This window comes from Filicampus tigris, chromosome 3 (assembly GCF_054856515.1).
Source record: "Filicampus tigris isolate MCC_2025a chromosome 3, RoL_Ftig_1.0, whole genome shotgun sequence".
NCBI lineage: Eukaryota > Metazoa > Chordata > Actinopteri > Syngnathiformes > Syngnathidae > Filicampus > Filicampus tigris.
Window position 1 is genome coordinate 9,233,889 of NC_141219.1, and position 20,518 is coordinate 9,254,406.

A 20,518-nucleotide genomic window follows, 5' to 3' on the forward strand; every position below is an offset into this window, starting at 1 on the left:
ATGACTCATCACTAATCATGTGTACAGTATCCTCACCTCAATATACGGTAATGCATTCTAATGCAGCAAGCATTATACAGCCTGCCACAGAGCCTTCCTTCATAGTCATTCAGACTTTTATTAGTATTATATCTATGTTCCTAAGAAAGAGAGCGCACATGCGCGCATCTCTGCCCAAAGCAAAATCCACCAGACATGTGATGCACAGGAGGAGAGCCGTCTGCAACAAGTCAAGAAATTCACTGTTCCGACACATCTGTCAAATAGTCAAACCAGCTGCTCTGTCTGACTCACCGCTTTGTTCTGCTATGGCAAAGTCATGGAGTTCAGTCACGCTGACAGCAAATCAACATCCATTTCTATGGTATCAATGCACACTCAACCACCTTGACTAATACTAACAGGACAGGACAGGAGATGAGTTAAAGGCAGAAGGGGGTGATCAGAATAAGTGAGGAGCTGTGCTGCAAGAAAGATAATCAAAGTGAACCATGCAAGGCCACATCTCCCTGTGATTCACACCAGATGACCAAGGGACATAATTATTGTGAGACTTTTAATTCTGATAGCAGCAAATGAACAGACTTTATTAAGCTTCTCTTGGCCCTTTCTTTAGACCAGCTCCTTCTAACCAAATTGCCTTGAATTCTAAAGTACTAGAATCACTTTTGCATAAACATACTGGTATACAGACAAATTGCTACAAATTTAGGGGTTTTTACTGGCCTAGTTGGGTGATTTTTACCATTGTCTCTATTCTCAGTGGAGTAGTGCCCTCTAAAGGTCACTTGTATACACACACCAATGTGAGTGCCATAACAAGCAGTCCAACAATAGTGTTTCTGTTATGAGACATTACTATCTCTATCAAATGTTAAATGTATGGCAAGCTCGGCCTGCATTACTCTAACATTTCCCAAGTCTCTTCTTGGATTGAGGCAATTCTAAATCACCCTCATCTCAAAAGTCATTCGGCCATTTTATGCAGATGACGCAAGGAAGTCTGCTTCAAGCCGTCTATACTTACCAAACCAACATACACAAATCACAAGTCTGGATGAAAAATCACAACAGGAAAATGTTGCGAAAGCAAATATCTTTTTAACGAGCCAGCCCATTACTTCGGTGATGTGCGGACATAAAAACACAAATTGGGAAGAAATTGAAATGCTGATGCCTGAGAAACTGTGGTGTTTGAAATAAAACAGGAACACCGTGATGGAGAAGAGTGATACTGAAAAATAGAGATCAATTACCATGCGAAAAAGGTGAAAAAAAGCCTCTTGGCAAAAGCAGTATTGCTTACAAAAACGTTAAACTCACGTAAACATATATCAGTATCTTATGTGTAGTGCATGTGTGTTTAGCCACTTATTGTTCAAGCCAGCTATCTATTCCTTTTATATACTGCCTGTCCCCATTAGGGTTGGAAGTTCCTTCATTCATATTGTGTTCTTTGTATCTGGTAAGTCTCTCACTGAGTAATCACATCTTTACTTTTTCTCCATGTTATAATGCTGGGGAGGAGGTGCTTTCAACCAGAAGGCTGTCATTTTCTTTGCTAATAGTAAAACAATCCTTGTAGTAAAGCAACTAATGATTAAATATACACCAAATTGTCAGGAATAATGTTTGTATGTAAAATACTGTCTAGTACAGTGTAAACTTCAAAATCAACGTATTATTTTTGCTCCTGTCTGAGAAGTGAAAATATGGACAGACAAAACGGTTGGAACCATTCTGCAAAAGGAATACAACCAGTACATCTTTAGAACTGGAAAAAAATAAAATAAAATAAAAACATGAAAATATACATAAATACAGTATATCTACCAGTGAAAATTAATTAATTAAAATCAATAACTACTTTTTATGCTCCAACACAATTAATTATAAAACAAACTAAGGAAGCTGGCCAGGACAAAAACAATGGTATCCTCAACGTAATATTTTGTTGCTTAATCTTTTCAGACAATAACAGAAATCAAACAATTTTTACAACTTTGAATGAAACTTCTGCACCGGCCAACAGTTACAGTAATCTGACCAATACCTTGTGAACAAATAGAGCCACCTGTTTCAAATTTGAATGATGCCTTCACCAAACTGGATTCCTTGATAGGATCGTTCTCTGCACAAATGATTAAAGAATGCAGATACTAGATAAAAGACCAGAACATAACCCAGACGCCTCCATGATTCATTCACAGTAGGTACATTAATATTTTTTGTGTATCCATCATTATTGTGTGTGCTACCATAAAGCTGTGGCTTCTCAATATGCAATTATCTCAATACTCATACACTCATTAACACCTTAACTAGTAGTTTTATTTTGAGTGCAGTAGTGGAGTTGGGGCAGTGTGTGTGTGTGTGTGTGTGTGTGCGTGTGCATGTGAAGGAGGAAGGGAATATAGCAGGGGCCCTAACCCCAGTACAGCTTTATGCCTAGCAACGCCCCTGCTGCAGGTACACGAACTGCTTAAGCAGGATTGGGCAATGAATCAAAATGTAATCATGATTTTGATTTTGGCTTCTCACGATCATAAAAACATTGTAATCAAAGAAAAATGATAAATGTGCCACAGTGCCATGTGCATAATAAATTCCTGCATTTGGAAAGCACCCTGAATTTCCTATAATGTGATCTATGTTATTCTGCCCACCCTTAGTGTGGTTTAAGAGGTTTACTGACAACCCAGTTGCAGTTTCCTGTAAACCGTAATAAACGACAAAAATAATTATACACATTGTATTATTTAAATACATTTTTTTTAATGTATTTTAGGGATCTCACCTGCTTATTATTAGCTTTCAATGGAAAATCCCATTGATGGGCTGGAAAGAAATAGCATTAGAACTCACGGGGGCGATTTACCTTCAAAGAATGAATATTCACACAAAAAACGCTGTAGTAACACAAACAGACATGTAACATAATACTCAAAGCCACAGGGATATACTCTTACTAATTTGTGAAAAACGAGTAAAAATAAAGTAAAATCACGACTTTCTTCTACTCTTTTTGTGTTGATGTAAGCGCGTATCTCCATGCACGCACCGCATGACACCGCACCTTAGAGGCTAAGGCGCATATAATATATTATTATAATAATATATATTTTAATGGTACTAATCTATTTTCTGGTTGCTCTTTTAAGTTGAGTTTGGTAGTTGAATAAATTCCAAGTTTCGAAATCAATGAATAATTACGGTAAATGGGCTGTCACTTATATTGCGCTTTTCTACCTTGGGCACTCAAAGCACTTTACTATGTACCTCATCTTATGTTTATTAATCATGATTTCAATATGAGTCAAAATTATTGTGATTATTATTTTCCATAATTGCCCAGCCCTATGCTCAGGAATCCCCGTCTAAGTCAACAAAAGTAAGAACCCCAATGTCATAAAGGGACAAGGATGTAAATGAAAATTTGATGAGGAAAAAATGTTTCATATGGTGTCCTGCTAAATGTTTAATGATGATCCAGATGTTGTTCTTAAATGAGATGCTATACTGCGATAATAAGACAACAAACACATTCAGTAGACCTACACTCAGTGACACACACTAACAGCAATTCTCTCTAACAGCTGAACGAATCAGTCATGCTGTGCTTACAACCACCAGTGGGATGGCAAGAAAACAAGCGGAAAACAACTAAGATGGCCACAAACCATCTGGAAGACCTAACATATTTTATGCATTCCTTCCCAAACGTAAAACTCCAGAATGTAATGCAAAACAGTACTCAGGTGATGGAGCGCTTTTAGCATTGCTCTCTTCTCATAAGATGCGAAAGGATTGCATAGTATGGGAGAGTTCCATACATTTCTGATTGTGTAGAATCCATGAGCGGGTCATTGTTAGGGTCATTTCCCTAACAGAAGCACAATCTTCTGCCGATAGTATTTGTTTCCACTTGTGGTTTCCGGAAAACACAAGCTTGAATATCTGTTTACCTTTTCAATGTACTTTGACTTTCATTATCAAATTTGTTGCGATGGGGTAGGAGTTGGCTTGAGTGTAGAGGTATACAGTTGACAGGTAGATAACACCTGGATGAATAATGCAGTGATGGGACAAGAGAGAAAACGTGACGTGAACGATGAATAAATCAAAGAAAGGACTAAGAGACACAAGAGCAATAATTGCTTTTACAAGAACTCTCCCATACTTTGCCAGTCAAATAAAAAATATCATGAAAAACTAAATCCTTAAAACTCATCTGCAATTAAGATTAAAAGTCACACAATATGTGTGGCACATTTATGTATATTTACAAATGTATAGTATGTGTGTAATGTATGTGTAGTATAATGGTCAATTTACTTTTGAAAACCAACAAATTTTATCGATATGAGCATTTGAATTATGGGCACGTGTCATCCTTCAAACGGTAAATGTTTCTGATTATAAAATATTAAAGTTATATTTTTAAAACTTTTAATGCCAAAATATCTTTACCATTTTGTGTCTCAAATGAAATTTCATGATTTAAAACATTTTCTGAAGATACTAATTCCACTTTTGATTATTTTTTTCAATTAATCATTCAATGGGTAAAAAAAATAATAATTTCCACCCCTTAATTAAAAAAACAGTACAAAATTTCAAATTGGCAGTGCAGAAAAGTGCACGAAGGTTGCTGCATGAACATCGGAAAATGAAGCCTCAAGTTACCTCATAAACCAGTTGTTGCATTTTTGACTCCTCTAGATGCCACTGTTGGTTTAAAGAAAGGGGCTGAATAAATAAATGGAAGGTCAGTGTGGGCCGAGCCAGCTCATGAAAATAGGGAGTTTTCAGCATTTTTTTTTTTAGGCATTATTCATTGCATTTTTACCAAAGTAATAATTGGAATCTCATTATTTGTACTTGTACTCCTTCCTTTTCATATCATTTAGACTTGAAGCTATGTTATTCACGTGAGGTGCATAAAACTTGCAAGAGAATGCAGAAAATGAAACCTGAACTTGAAGTATGTGTGCATGCATGTGTGCGCGCGTATGAATGAGCACAAGTGTGCTTGTGTGTGAAGGAGTTAAAACCTCTGCACCCCAACGGAACCTCCTGCCACCCCAAGTAGAACCTTCTAGAGCAGCCACAGCTCACAGGAAATATGGACTTAAGCTTGTGAAGCACAGTATATGTTGACTGAATAAAGACAAGCAGCCAAACACCCATGCCCAATATTAAAACCCTTTTCAGTCTAATTTTAGACAACCAATGAAATGGCCACATTTAAAGCACATTACACTTCCATAGGCAAGAAAAAAAAAAATCACAAAAATAGAAGGCTTCTGACAGACCCTTGAAGCAGTATTTTTGTCATGTCTGAACTAATACAGTACTCGTTGGTTTCTACGTGACAAAGACCTACACAATGTGCTGATAAATGAAACACAGTTGGCAGGTTGTGTCCCATGACTCATAAAAATTACCACACAAAATCTACCTACCTGCTCTGTGTGAACCGAAGGTGAGAGCAACTCTGGTGAGCAAATCAGGCTTTGCGTATTGGTCATCATTAGCGAGCACCCAGAAACAGCCTTCTGACATTTCTTGGGGATTGATCTGGATAGAAAAAAAAAAATCCAGAAATCATACACTTGCTTAGACCTAGACAGACAGAAAGAAGACAGAAATTCCAACAAGAATGCATTCGTTAAAAAGGTGCTGATTAAAGTATAAAAGATCATTCAGAAAGAAGTTGTTGCACAACAAGGTTGCATAATCCCTAAATCATTGCATGCATTGCGTCTTCACCAGCTCAAAAGCATGTTCCTTGTCAGTCCTTGTAATATTAACACCTAGTCGTTAAGTCTCGTGTGTAGTAGTAGTAGTCCAATCATCAATTCCAGCGAAGTTACGATGTTGTGTATCACGTAACTGAAAACAGAATCCAATGATTTGCAAATCCTTTTCAAACTGTATTTTAGAGGTGACATGATGAATCGATCAATCAACAACTAATCAAATTAAACAATAAATATTTGTGATGAATTCATTAATATTTTAGGGACCTTGTTTAGTTTAAAATTATCCAAATCGTCAGAATGTCAGAACTCTCAACAGTAAATATTCTCTGATTTCTGTAGACCTCCGTGAAAGCAGCAAGGCACCAAATGATACAGAGCAGGAGAAAATCAATTACATTAAAGTCCTATACATACTGTATACACTTGTATAAAGTATAATACACATGCATGGCAAAGACAATTTGTTGTTTTGAAAATTTCAAAACAGTTTGATCCCATGTAGGTATTTCATGCAGCCATCAACATGTCTTCCTAAAATGTTCATTTGGAATTTCAAGCATATGTTTTAGTTTGTTGAACATCTGTACAAATCTACAGCTGATAATAAATAATTAATCACAGCACAAACTAACACCATTCGCAGTGTGAACTAATATTGCCCCGCAGGGAACAACATCTGTAGAGGTGCCACTCAGTGTGATCTGAACAGAAGCATACGATCATCTGTTATTTTCAAGAATTGCCATCTTCTCAAAGAAGCTTGTTGTTCAGGTCTGGCAAAACAAGTGTTTTGCTCAGCTGCTGCCAATAAATTTCAGGGACAAAGTTAAAAGTGGAGAAAGGGGGCACTGAATTGAAGTTCCACAATATAAACTTTTGGGTACTCATATTAGTAAGAGAAGACGAACAGTACCAGTTTTGTTTTCGTCAACGATGACGAAAATATTTTGTTAACGCCCCTTTTTTTCATGACGATAACGAGACGATGACGAGCTAAACGTGGCTCTTTGACGACGAAAACATGACGTACATGAATTTTCAATGACTAGACGAGACAGGACGAAATTGTTAGTGTGTGGTCCGTCAGACGTATTGTACACGTAATCTGTCTTTCAAAAAATTGCAATGCTGGTGCAACCTATCCTCGTTTGGGCACGCCAACCGCCGGGAGAGCATACGGGGCGCGCGCAGAGCGCACGCGTCGCACACACTGTCGACTAAAATTAGACTTAAACTATCACTAATAGGAATGACTAAATGTGACGAAAACTAATAAGCATTTTCGTCCAAAAGACTAAGACTAAATCTCAAATGCCTGCCGAAAACAACACTGAACAGTACTGTAGCTATCAACATATATAAGTAATCTAACTGCAATACTTAGTGCACACCTTTTAAACAACTGTCCCGTGCTTTAGTTAACAAGATATGAATTGTGATGACCAACTCTTAAATGTTTAGATTAGAATTAACTACCCGACTCAGAACAATGGCTGTAAAAGATTTTTTTCTTCACTGAAAAAAAAAAAGGCTTGGGGGGAAAAAAAAAAACTTTAAACCTAAACCAACGTGTATAAAATGTAGGTGTATTTATATTTAACACTTGTACTTACCTTGGACCAATTCAGGCGCTTTGTGGAATTCTCAGGCTTGAAGTCCTTCTTAGGCTTGAGACCATAAGGCAGGGCAAGGCAAGCGGACAAGCCTGAACCACATCCAAATCCTAATGGGGGTAGAGGAGGGGCACCAAATGGAGGAGGCACTCCAGGTGGAGGAGGGGGTACAGGGCAACCAGGTAAGGGAGGAGGAGGTGGCGGAGGAGGAGGAACTGGTAACCCAGATGTTGGGTTGCAGGGTGAAGAACCACAGGGTAATGAAGAAGACAACTCCTGTGGGTTGCGGCCAGATGACACAATCACCGGTACAACTCCAATCTGGAAACATGGATCAATTGATGCACAAAAGAAAAAAAAAACACTATTAATTGTAGTAGTTTCAGTTTGGTCTGGCAGCAAATACACATTTGGTTAACTTGTACTACATTGTCTATAATAGTTAATCCTACATGTCAAATTGTTTCCTCAGTGCTCCCAAACTTCCTGGGAGCAGAATTCGTGAGTATAACTGCTCATTGGTTTTAATTGAGTGGATGGGTCGTCAGGACGTCAAACCTCAGATTCAAGAGCAGCAATGTGGTTTTCACCCTGGCTGTGGAACAGAGTGGACCAGCTCTACAGCCTCAGCAAGGTTCTGGGGGTGCATGAGAATTCACCCAACCAGTCTACGTGTGCATTTGGCCCTCAGAGCTGTGGAGGATGCTATGGGTCTATGGGGTACCGGACCGCTTCCTACAGGTTGCTCAGTCCGTGTATGACCGGTTACAAGAGATTGGCCCGCATTGCCGACAGTTTCCATTTGTTTCCAGTGAGGGTTGGACTCCACCATGGCTGCCCTTTGTCACTGATTCTGTTTCTAAACTTTACGGACAAAATATTTAGGCGCAGCCAAGCCATTAAAGGGGTCTGCTGTCTATTTACTAGTCAATGTACAGTACGCATGTACTGTTCCTACCCTTGCCAATAGATCTATCTATCTATCTACCAGGGCAAATGATTTATTGATCACAAAACCCTTTTTAGGTTAAGGATGCACATTCAGGGTCAGCATTAATGTTTGGTTATCTAATGTGATCTAATTTTTGGTCTAATTCATGGTGACTGTTTAGAGTTACATTATTAAGACTTATGACAAACTGTTACGAGGTAGATGGTGTGTATCTTAAACCTGTTGCAGCCATTGAAACAACTGCGCTATTTGAGTATTCCTTCAGTGGTCTTTGCTGTCAAATTGAAAACTAATCGAGCAAAGAAAATGAAAAGCCTCTTCTTAGGCTGCATATCAGGGGTAGTAATTAGGCCAGTAAAAGTTGAAGAAGGTTGTCCAAAAATATAGTATTTAAAACAATTTGCTCTTATGAAATAGCAATAAGAGTCAGAAACGGCCGACAGATGTCGAGTCTATGTTGTCATTAGACTGTGCCAGACTGTCAGTTTACCAGTAGACAAGATTCAATGTCATCAAAATAATAGGCTTGGGTGTGGCAAAATAAGTAAATAAACAATAAAATACAGTAAATCTACCCAAGGACCACCATATATTGAAAATAACTTTGATTTACCTAAGTGGCAGATGATGGCAGATTTCTTGAAATCAATGTTTAATCATATCAGAAACTATGCACTGCATGTAATTGTAAACACAGGTGAACGTGTTACATGAAACCTGCAAAAAGACCATCTCAAATACCTGGGACTTGAACGCCTGCAACTCGGCTTGAAGCTCGGCTATCTTTTCTTCACCCTTGACCAGCTGAGCTTGGGACTCCTGTCGTTTTAAAAACTCTTCATCAAGCTAAAAATAGAAATACCCAAATTATTCCTATCCTACTTTTTGCATATACTGTACTTCAATCTTGAAGAGCACAGATTCATTTATTTAAGATTGGACAGTCAGTCAGCGAGCTTAATCTACCATTTCAAGGGCACCACCAATTACAATAATATCACACATTCCACAAATAGGTTTAACTATATTTGTTAAATATGTTGTGTTACAATCAGCAACCAATTAAAAATAATAAACCATATTTTCCGGACTTATAAGCCGCTACTTTTTTCCTAGGTTTTGAACCAATGCGTCTTATATTAAGGTGCGGCTATTGTGTGGATTTTTCTTCCACCGCTAGGGGCGGTCTAACCGGAATTACAATACAATACAACAAAATTACCATTCACAGGATGTGACTGCAGGTAGAGGAGTTCAACAGGTGAGAGCGCTATGCACTAGGTTATGAATTAGGTGGTATTTACATTTATTTATTTATTTATTTATATAGCACTTTTCATACATAAAAATGCAACTCATTTTTGCAGAAGTACAGCAATAAAAGGTGGACGTTAACAAACTGGTGTGGCAGCGAGCAGTGAAATGAAGATAAGTACTGTTTATTTTCTCTTGGTTCCGTTCCATTTTCAGCAAAATTGCTTCTGTGTTTAAAGGCACTGTTAGGAAAGAGTCTGTTCAGGTACATATGTGTACATTGACAGTTCAAAATCGTTATATCGTAATATCACATTTTTCAACATAGATAGATGCGGCTTAAATTTTTTTTTTATATAAACGTGAGTCTTATATTCCAGAAAATACGGTACTCTTAAAATTGAAGTTCATACGGAATATTTGAGCTTCTCAATCTGACTTATGCACTGTATAACACACTTATTTAAAAATCCTACTGTTACACACAATATAGCCTGAACTTTCTTTAAACTAACTGTGTAAACAACAAATAATGATGAGTCAGTGATATAGTGACTATGTGTGTGGATAAAATGTTGAGGGTCAACACTTGCCTTTTCTGCCAGTTCTGAAGCTCTTTGTTCATACTCTTCAAATCTAGCCTTATCTACACAAACCTCTATATAAAAAAAACACAAAAAAAAACAAGAAAGAAAGAAAAAAACATTATTAGTCAAAGTTATCAAAATAGCCTCAATTCGTTCTACAAAAGGTAAAGTGACTTGCCAATGAGATGGCTGAAATCCACATCAAGACGTTTACGATAACTGAAGTCTGGATCTGCTCCACTACGATGCAGAACAATTTGAGACACACACTCCTCAATTATCTTAAAGTACTGAGACCTGCGAGTGACGACAAGTGACAAAAGTGAAAATGGGGAAAAGTGACAAAATACAACTGTGCCATATGCATCACTATTGACATCATTTGGTATGACAAGTGCATGGAACGTAAAATTCGTCAGTGTAAATGGCGTGTTGATATGCAGAACATTATGAACTTTGAAATTTGAATGCAGCGGTAAACGAAAATGAGGCATCGCAAAAAAAAATTATTATTTGCAATAAACCAAAAAGATAATGTTTTGAGATTTCTAATGCAAATGCTCTAATGTGGATTGTAGGTTAGAGTAAATAAAAACACTATACACAAGATGAACACAAAAGAGTAAAGTGTGTAAGTGTTTAGATAAATAATAAATATCCAAATTTGACGTCCGCAATTGCACTCATTAAGACAAAACGAACTTGCACTGACAAATTTGACTCCAAAACCAATTTTTGAAATACTGTTGAAGGAAGCCGTAAGCGTAAACATTTTCAATCAATAGTGTAATGCTGGTATTGCAGCAGTTTGTAGCGGTTCAGACAGCACTGGGTTAGTGTTAGACATTTTTTGAAAAAAATAAAATGTTAAGGTTGTTAAAGAAAATAACTAAATAAATAAATAAACCTGCAGCTAATAAATAAGCCATATTCTTGTTTATTATTGCTCCATCTTTTGATCAATTGAACTTTGATCAACACACACAACTGTGGGGGATCTAACCAACGAAAGACTTTGAAAAGTGCCATAAAAGAAGATGGGAAATACTCTTGAGCCATGGAAACTAGATTGCTGTCAGATGAAAGAGACAACATTCTCTCTGTTAGTTGATGCCATTCAGAGCCTTTAAGTCAGATACGGACATTATAAGACCAAAACGGGCCCATCCACTGACTATGACCACCCTTCGAATGATTGCCATGAAGTCAAAATACAGAAATGGTGGGTCATATTGTTTCACATTGGTAGAACGTCACACTAATTGTAAGGTTGACAACAATTTAACGAATAAACGGCTTTAACGGACAACCCTTTCCCCTTTATGAGTATGTTAAATTGAGGTTCCACTATTACACCGGATATTTCTTGTGAGTAAAATTTTAAAAAAAAGGTCAGAGTAAGTCCATCCATCCATTCTCGATAATTGATTAATCCCACAAGGGTATTGTGTAATAAAAACTAAAAAAAAAAAAAGGCACAATTTAAAATAAGCAGATGAGCAACTATCAACTAACCAAACACAGGTACTATACAATCCAAATAATTTCAAGTTCAATAAGTGCAGTGCATTATTTTGCTTCTTAGTAGGGATGCACGATATTGGAAAAACATGTAATATGGATGTTGATGATAGCGATAGATATTATTGCGATCTTTAACATGTACATAAAGTAATTACATTTTTTTATCTAATGAAAGAAGTACATTTTTTTCATGCTGCAAAATAAGCAAGCTCTATGTGTTCTTACCTAATGAATTGTAATTCCCCTAGAAAATGTCCAACTATTGGGTGGCGATGCATATTTAAGTTTGCATGTGACTGGTCAAATTCAGATAAAAAAATACAAATCCATAACAAAATTATTGCATGTCTAACTGATATGCATATTGCAAAGGCCATTATCGCAATATCAATATTTTTTCGATATATTGCAGTCCTACTTCTTAGGTTACATGCATTACAAATACATAATTAAACCTTTCATGGATGAATGGATGGATGGCAATTGGACAGAGAGAGACAGATAGACAGACCTTAAGCCCGATTGTATAACAGACTGTTTGTTCATATATGAACCAAAAAAGGAGGACACTTGTTACCTAGTGTCATCTTCCAGGCTGAGTTGAAGACTATAGTAGACGAGGAGTCATATGAAAGGTGTCAACCAGCGCTGAGCGCCAGGCAATGAAAAATGTGCTGCCCAATTACATCACTTCTGGGTGAAAAACACTGGACTAACTATTGCCAAATTACTATTTGACCTTCCTTGTTCCAGACAATCTGAGTGGCCCAGGTACATCCCACCTTGTTGACCTGGGCCCCCTGGCATCGTATCTAAAGCTAGACTAAAACTTGGATTTAAAATTGGGCAGTGATTTTAATGGACCGTTAAATTGGTGCTGTTGTTAAATGCACCTTTTTTTCTATCTGAGGCAGCTGGCTAAGGTCAAGCCTTTCTCAGCAGCATTTAGAAACAGTCGTTCGTGCCTTTGTTATATCTCGGCTAAATTACTCTAATGCATTTGATTTTGGAGTCAGCCAGTCCTCCATCAAGCGTCTCCAGTTGGTCCAAAAAGCTGCAGCTCGATTTCTAACTGGAGCTCGTAGGAGGGAGCACTTAACTCCAATTTTGGCCTCCCTTCACTGGCTCCCTGTACAGTTTAGAGCTCATTTTAAGATACTTGTATTTGTTTTCAAAACTTTAAATTATGTCGCCCCACCTTACCAGTGTAGTTTTCTTTACTTCCTTTAGAACAGTGCATTTCCCTAATTTTTCTCATCTGATTTCACTCCTTTCTACTATGTAAAAAAAGGCTTGGTGCCCCCCAAAAAAGTGAAATATGTTTACAAGTAATTCTTTTATTATTTATAGGTAGTTTGATACATGAGTGCAGCTAAGCATGCATAGTGTATAGTTTTTGGTGGGGGGTGACCCCGGTTCAAGACTATGCCCCCATACCCCAAACTCCTCAAAAAAAAAAAAAAAAAAAGAGTATCTTCTTCTTTTAATTGATTACAGAACTATTGATGATTTTCTCAACCCTCTCTTGACAGACCTGACGAAGTAGTCATTTCGAATGAGGACCAAGTGCTGCAGAATGGAGATGAAATAGTTTTCTGCACTGCTGTCCTTCACCATATTCAGCAAAATATTGAACACATCCCCCGCATCAGTAAAAAGAGTCAAGGCAAGCACTGGTAGATAAATGGAGGCAATACTTTGTTGTCAAAAAAAATAAAGAAAGAAAAACATACCGGCACTTTTCAATGAATACTCCAGGAATCATTGCATTCAAAGAGAATCACACTTTGTATTATCTAATATCTATTCATAAATATTTGACCTTCAGTGGGTGATGTGTATTTTCATTTTAGATAGAACACCCTGAGAGCAAACAGTTACTAAATTAGGTAAACTGTATAAAGGATATTCCAGCTCGCTTTTGATGTCCTCCAGCCTATGAGAGAACTCCATCATGTCCTCTTCTCTGTGCTCCTCAAATACCTTTAGCTGAATGTCAAGGGCATCATTCCTCACAGATGACAGTTGCTGCATTTAAAATAAAGAACATAAAGATGTTGCAAGGAGATAAAGTATTAGGATTAGAAAACAACTTAAGCATTACAATTTACATTAATAATACAGTACATGTGTATACAGTTCAAGCGTCAGTGGGTACTTACTGGTAAAATGGCTTTAAGGCCACAACGAATGAATTCATTTCTGATGTGCAGCCGCAAGTCCAGGTCATCAGGTGATGTTACTAGTGCATTGATTAACTGCATGCATGCCACCTGAAATATGAAATGTAAATGTAACATCAAAAAAGGAGGGGGCGGGGGGGCTTAGTGCAGTGAGAGTAAGAAAAAACAGAATCCTTCTTTCAGTATTTGATCAGCATGCCAATATGCATCGTAAATGAGCAATACTCCCAGGAAGAAAAGAAACATAACTAATGCATGTCTATTTTCTCCAGCCTCCAACTGGGGAGGGTTGATTTTAATATTGATGCAACAACTGTAGACATATATAAACCAACAGTCAATCGAAGGGAAAGTTGGATCATTTGGAAGCTGTTTTTCACTCCCCTACAAGTTTAGTTCTGGGACTGTTGCTTCCTGCGGCTCGACTGGTGACAGACCAAACAGTTATTGATTCCTAAAGCAATTCACTCAAGCATGAAAAATAGTATAGCACCAGTAATCCTAGTAATAATAATAATAATAATAATAATAATAACAAACATACATACATACATATATATATATATATATATATATATATTATTCAGAACTGTCTTTGGTTATGTATTAAAACAGACAATAATTTTTATCAGGGACAGGCAACCGCCGGCTTGCATGCAACCTGTACCCACACTACGCCCTCTCCGCCCCTCAGATATGCTTCCTCTACTATTGCAGTTCTGATTGGTAATAATGTTGTTCACCACGGGATGGCAGACATCAGGTTGGCTGTAGCGCTCCTGGCACACAATCTCTATTAGGCAAGGAAACTATTACAAGAAAGCAAGCTTTGATATGGCATGGTGAAACATTGTGTTATATTTGTTTTAACCGGAACTTGAAGTCTGACTGCACTAGCCAGGAGTTTTACTATATTTCTCACAAGTCACAGTTACGGTTTTACATCAACAACGTGCAACACAAATTTAACCAAGGAGTTAAGACACACATTGAATGAAATATGCGTAACAAATACATACTTAAACGATAATGATTAACATCATTAGTATGGACAAAAATTCGGTATTGGACGCCACAATGCTTGTAATGCAATGCAATGCAATGCAATGCAAATGAAAGCTTTTTTTTCCCACAAGAAACTTTGACGGTCCGTGTAACGTGCATGAAGTGTTATGCCCAGTGTTTTCTCCAAAACTATGGAGCATTGTGTACTAGCATTGTTAATGAGTATGGTGACTTGGCTGTTGTGACAGCTGGCAAACTCACCATGCAGGGAGACTCTTTTTTTTTTGGGCTCCTCTACAAAGTAGAGTGAACTGCCCAATAATATACTGTACCAAACAGGCGAGTGAGTCTGACTCATCATTTGGGATATTGAATGACATGCTAGACGGACATAGTAGTATTACTGTACATTAAAATCTTTGCATGACTTGATTTCTATACTAAATTCAGACAATGTGCCTTTGCTCTTACTTGTAACTGCACCGAGCGATCTCGCAGTCCTTGCACGATGGGATTAAATCTCTCAATGCCTCTCCATTCCCCAGCTGTGGTGATGGCTTCAAGGACCTTCTCCAAACTAAATGAAAACATGAAATGCATGAGTGAATATTAGGTTAATATTTGTAAACGGATCATTAGTTACTCTGTAATTTTGTGGAATTGGGAGGACAGTACCCTGTGATTCCTTAGCTTTTCAAGCATCAATCAAATATACAAAAATATTGTACTAAATCATTTGTAATCTTTTTTTTTTTTTAGTTTAATATTTTAAACCGGTAAAATTGTTGAAACACATTTGGTGGCGGTGTAAATGACAACACTGGCCCTATTGGTGTAAATGACAACACTAGAAATACGTTGTCACTGTTTTTTCAACTAAAAGAAAAGACATCGGAACATACATGTTCTCTTCGCCCACAATGCAGATGGCCGACATTAGCTTCATCACATCAGTCATCATAGCGGACTGGGTGGGATCTATTGCTCTTGCTAGTAATGCAAGACTTCTCTCCTCCCCAAGTATTCGATCCAAGCCATACTGTAATAAACAAGCACATGTGTAAACAGATTAATTGCAACATGGCTCTTGAGTTTTCAAGAAGTATTTTTTGTGGCCTTTCCTTTTTACATGTGACACATTTGGCATTAATACAATAAATAAATAAATAAATAAATAAATAACAACTGAAAAAAATGGAGCCTGCAACTGACCATACAGCTACTGACCATTAGCGAGTGCAACACAAATTTTCACTCTGCATATAAGTGCATGCACTACTGTGGGTGTGAACAAGACAGAAAAATAATATCTCGGCAGCAGAATCATTATGGAGCCTGTGCGGTGGCTTTAAGAGACAATGAGACAGTATCTCAGCTCCTCACACTTGAGTTATCTTGCTTGTTAACTCTGTTCCCTAATTTGTACCTCCATATCGCATTGCTCCCCAACTTCCCTTCGAGTGATCAATTTCTGCATCCTATCATGAGAGATACCAGTATTTTCATTCCAATTCCAAACATGTACAAATGTCGATCACATCTACGTCTCACTCTCACAGAAGGGAAACTGTGATGCAGAGATAAAATATTCAAGTAGTTAAGTAAGCCAAAATACAAGCTATCACTGCTCTGCTTTACTGACACACATATACTGTTTTGGGGGCTTTGACAAAATAATTTCAATATTGCTGTGCCACAAATTAAATATATGTACATTGTCTTCAAATTATTGCACAAAGGCAGAGTCTAATTTTATAAATGTAAATGCCTTTGCCTCAAATTTACTACTCATACATATATACATACATATACGTATATACATACATATACGTATATAGACACATATATATTTACATATATATATATATATATATATATACACATACATATACATATATACACATATATGTATATGTATGTATGTATATATATATATATGTATATATATGCACATATACATACATATATACACATATACATACATATACACATATATATATACATATATCTACATACATACATAGAAATATATACACATATATATACACACATATATATATACACATATATACACATAACTATACAATTATTACATCTGATGTACTAATGTTGTAATGTAATGTTATTTTTATATTTTATTTATCATATAAATGAACTTACCTTATTGTTCATGAAGGCTTTTAGACACTGGATAATCTTATGTTGGTTCTTTTTGTCGATCCTCTCTTGCCTAGGGACATAAAATAAAGAAAATTCATCCATATTCACCCTAACTCACAGACTCTTGGCAATAATAATTATAATCATCATTTGTGACATTTTAATGAGTGTATCATTCTGAATCTTTATTTTGCATTATGTTGCCAAATAAGTTCCAGAAAATTAGTTAGGTAATATTTGGAATTTATTAACCAGTCATCAGAGAATTTATAGCTACCTATTATGAGTTACATCAAAGGTGAATGTTTTTCCAAACAGTACTTTCCATTCATCATACTTTTTCAGACTTAAATATTTATTAAATAAAATTCTGTACTTTTCCATACTTGCGTAGGAACCCTGATTATGGAAAAAGGTGAGTCATTTACACATCAATTTTGAATGAAAAACTTACTGTTTCTTGGCCAGCAATCTCTCCAAAATGTCAAGTAACAATCCAAGGCCCTCATGACCGAAGCTCTGTACCCAACTGGAGAGAATAACAAACATGGACAATCACAACAGATGAGTGATGATGGAAGGGAAGCATGCCACAAAATATTTTTTAAAATGTTTTTTTTTTCTAGTGTCTTGCACAAATGTAGATAATCTGTTTCATAAAATGAAGACTACGTTATCAAAGCTATCTTTAATTTTCAAATGTAGATTTATAGGTAAGATTTTCTAAGGTATTTAAAAATAGGGCAATGAAATTGTGACATTTAATTGTAATCAAAACAATACGGAAAAAAAAATTCAAATTTAAACAATGGGAGCAATAAAAGGGATATGAGCAAGCCTATTTATCTTTGCTATACTGTACCTGACAGGATTGCTAGTAAGTGAGACACGCAGTGAGTCCAAGCAAGCAAATAGGCGTTCTTCCATCACCCCTGACTTCAGCTCTCCCAGGAATTCTTGAGGAGATATCTGATAGCTGCTTTTCAAGCTACCCTGGAGGAAGGAAAAAAATATATATATTTTACTGGCTTCAACAACCTTACCCTTTGCATTTTTTATTATGCCTCATTTTCTTCCGAACATAACGATGACACAACATACGCTCATTAGATCAATTAAATACCATACAACAACACAATTCTACTGATATACTATGTACATATCAAGATTTTAATGCACATCTCAGAGTATATTTACAATGTACGTAAGATGTTTTTATTATCGTCTTAAACTACTATGATGATTTTATTGAGTGTCTGTGTATTGATTGTTTTTAACCTTGGAGCAGCTTTGTGGTGCCGAGAAGTGGCCTAGACATGAAATGATGGAGTGGGAGGAGCTATTAAAAAATAGTTGAGTCTTGGTTGTGCTATTTCTAACTGTTCCCTCCAGGCTTTCAGTGTTTTGGGGTGTGACCCCCAACCCTGTGCTCCACCACAATTTACACAAAGACAGACACAACCACAAACCCACTCACATATACCCTGAAGATGTCTGTGCACCTCACTGGAACTAAATCACACTTAATATACTTGTCGGATTTTCAGACCCTTAACAAGATCTGTGTGGCTGCTCTCACTACACTATGAAGCATCAGGGTGAATATTGTGTAATTCCATAAAGATATTCAGTGGAAGGAAAGGCGTCATCTCTGGGGACAACGTAACTATATCATTGGGATATACAGAGCTGGGCACCGTCTATCCGTCTATAACTTCTGGGGGGTATTTCTGGCCGACCCAGGTAGTCCCAGTCTGTCGCTCGTCAGCGACAGCCAATCGCCGTCGAGAACATAATTATCACATCACAGGTAGGGCCGCACAAGGTGACACGCCGCCAAATTAAGGAAAAAAAATCTAATAAAAACAACAGACACACACACGCCGTGGTGATCGGTGAAATGAAAACAAAATGGGGCATATGTCATTAGATCTGTGTGACCGAAAAGTATACAACACTGTTTTATTATTTTATTTTTCTTTGTTTGACTGCGTGTCAGGAGTGGGGCACCTGTGTCACTGCGTGTGTGCCGTTTGGCTGGCTCGGACCGACTGCACGGGTCTGAAATATAGATGGGAACTCATAGACGGACAGACAAATGCCCAGTTCTGGTTTTACATATTCTCGTTACACGTTCTCAAGGCCTCAACCGGTAGGTACCAAAGTATTAACATATATAAAACTGAGGAGGTAACAGTGCTCCTTTAAATGTGTTAAAGCAACACTCATTACATATCCAGCAAAACATGAGTATAAATATATTTTACAACATAAAACATACCGTTTTTGAAGCAGTACAAACATACTGGATGACCATTTCTCTCTTCGTATTCAAGTCTTTGTCTCGCAAGGGAGTCTTTTTTTCCTCATTCAAGTTCATGTCCTCCTAATATAAAATGGATAAAGTTAGAAATACAATACACTTCTGTTTTTTTCTCCTATCTATGTAACACCCAAGGCAACGTGACTTTCCATTGAATGAGAATAAGTTCAAACTTAGAAAACAATTGTCATTTAAGGCATTTATAATGCCATTAAATAAAGTAAGGGTAAATAATATTATTAATCGCAAACAAAGTTCCTAATATATTCATGGTGAAATAATTTGCAAATGTAGTAACTCTAATCATTGTTAATTTGCTGGTGCGGCCAACTTAGAAAGTTGGTAGCACCAGTGCTACCAGGTGAAAAGTTCTGGACTGCACTGCATATGGGTGTAGACCGGCCACCTGACACTTGCCGTTGAGCCCCGCCTCCAGGGGGGAACCAAAAACTTGCACTTTAGGTTAATTGAAGAATCTAGATTGTGGATGGATGGACTCCGCTCTACTTGAAGTGCAAAGAAATACTGATGCTAAGAGTCATTAGCTCAATGAAAGTTATCTGTTCATTTAAACAATTTAGTAACATTGTGGGTAAAAGAATGACATGAAGAATAAATATTACTTGCATACCATCATCTTTTCAAACAGTGCCAATATTTCCTTTTCGGAAGTGATCTTCGATGAAAGTTCCTCAAATTGGGAGTTAGATGATGAAAATACAGACCAATCGGTGGTACTGTATTTAGAATGGGGTATGGCTGGCCGCTCCTTTTTGCTACCTGGAATGCGAATGCTTGCAAATCTGTCCAGCTACAAGTGGGGAGAAAAGAAAAGAAAGGCAAAATCAAAATAAAGTAAAAAAGTGCAGCATGTTAACATGAGTGTTAGTTTATATAGAAAGTCATATTTATCAGAGTGGAGTCAACATTGCATTCTGCATTATGAAAATATTCCATTTGTATTTTGTGAGAAAAGCATAAAAGTGCTGTAAAGGGTGAAAGGAAAATTGCCAAATGTTTACTTAACAAGGGAAAAAGGCTTTGCTTTGTTAATAAATGCCATGTTTGGTAATAAAACATTTTCAAATAAAAATACGGTTTTAGTCATGTTAGTTGACAGTCCGCAGCCAAGAAAATGGAAGAACTATTTCC

At 37.0% G+C, this 20,518-nt stretch overlaps 1 protein-coding gene across 4 annotated transcripts in view; it reads right to left on the bottom strand.

Moving 5' to 3' along the window:
• LOC147149794 (protein diaphanous homolog 3-like) overlaps positions 1–20,518 on the bottom strand; it is a 76,329-nt gene that overhangs the window by 53,321 nt on the left and 2,490 nt on the right. For all 4 annotated transcript variants that reach the window (XM_086026594.1, XM_086026595.1, XM_086026593.1 and 1 more), the window contains 15 exons: positions 19,998–20,177; positions 19,325–19,429; positions 17,906–18,036; positions 17,498–17,572; positions 17,044–17,113; positions 15,786–15,922; positions 15,355–15,460; positions 13,858–13,968; positions 13,605–13,723; positions 13,230–13,346; positions 10,350–10,468; positions 10,178–10,242; positions 9,072–9,176; positions 7,379–7,699; positions 5,466–5,580 (listed from right to left, as the gene is read on the bottom strand). In XM_086026594.1, the coding sequence (XP_085882720.1) occupies positions 5,466–5,580; positions 7,379–7,699; positions 9,072–9,176; positions 10,178–10,242; positions 10,350–10,468; positions 13,230–13,346; positions 13,605–13,723; positions 13,858–13,968; positions 15,355–15,460; positions 15,786–15,922; positions 17,044–17,113; positions 17,498–17,572; positions 17,906–18,036; positions 19,325–19,429; positions 19,998–20,177 (1,876 nt within the window). The remainder of the gene's footprint in view (positions 1–5,465; positions 5,581–7,378; positions 7,700–9,071; positions 9,177–10,177; positions 10,243–10,349; positions 10,469–13,229; positions 13,347–13,604; positions 13,724–13,857; positions 13,969–15,354; positions 15,461–15,785; positions 15,923–17,043; positions 17,114–17,497; positions 17,573–17,905; positions 18,037–19,324; positions 19,430–19,997; positions 20,178–20,518) is intronic.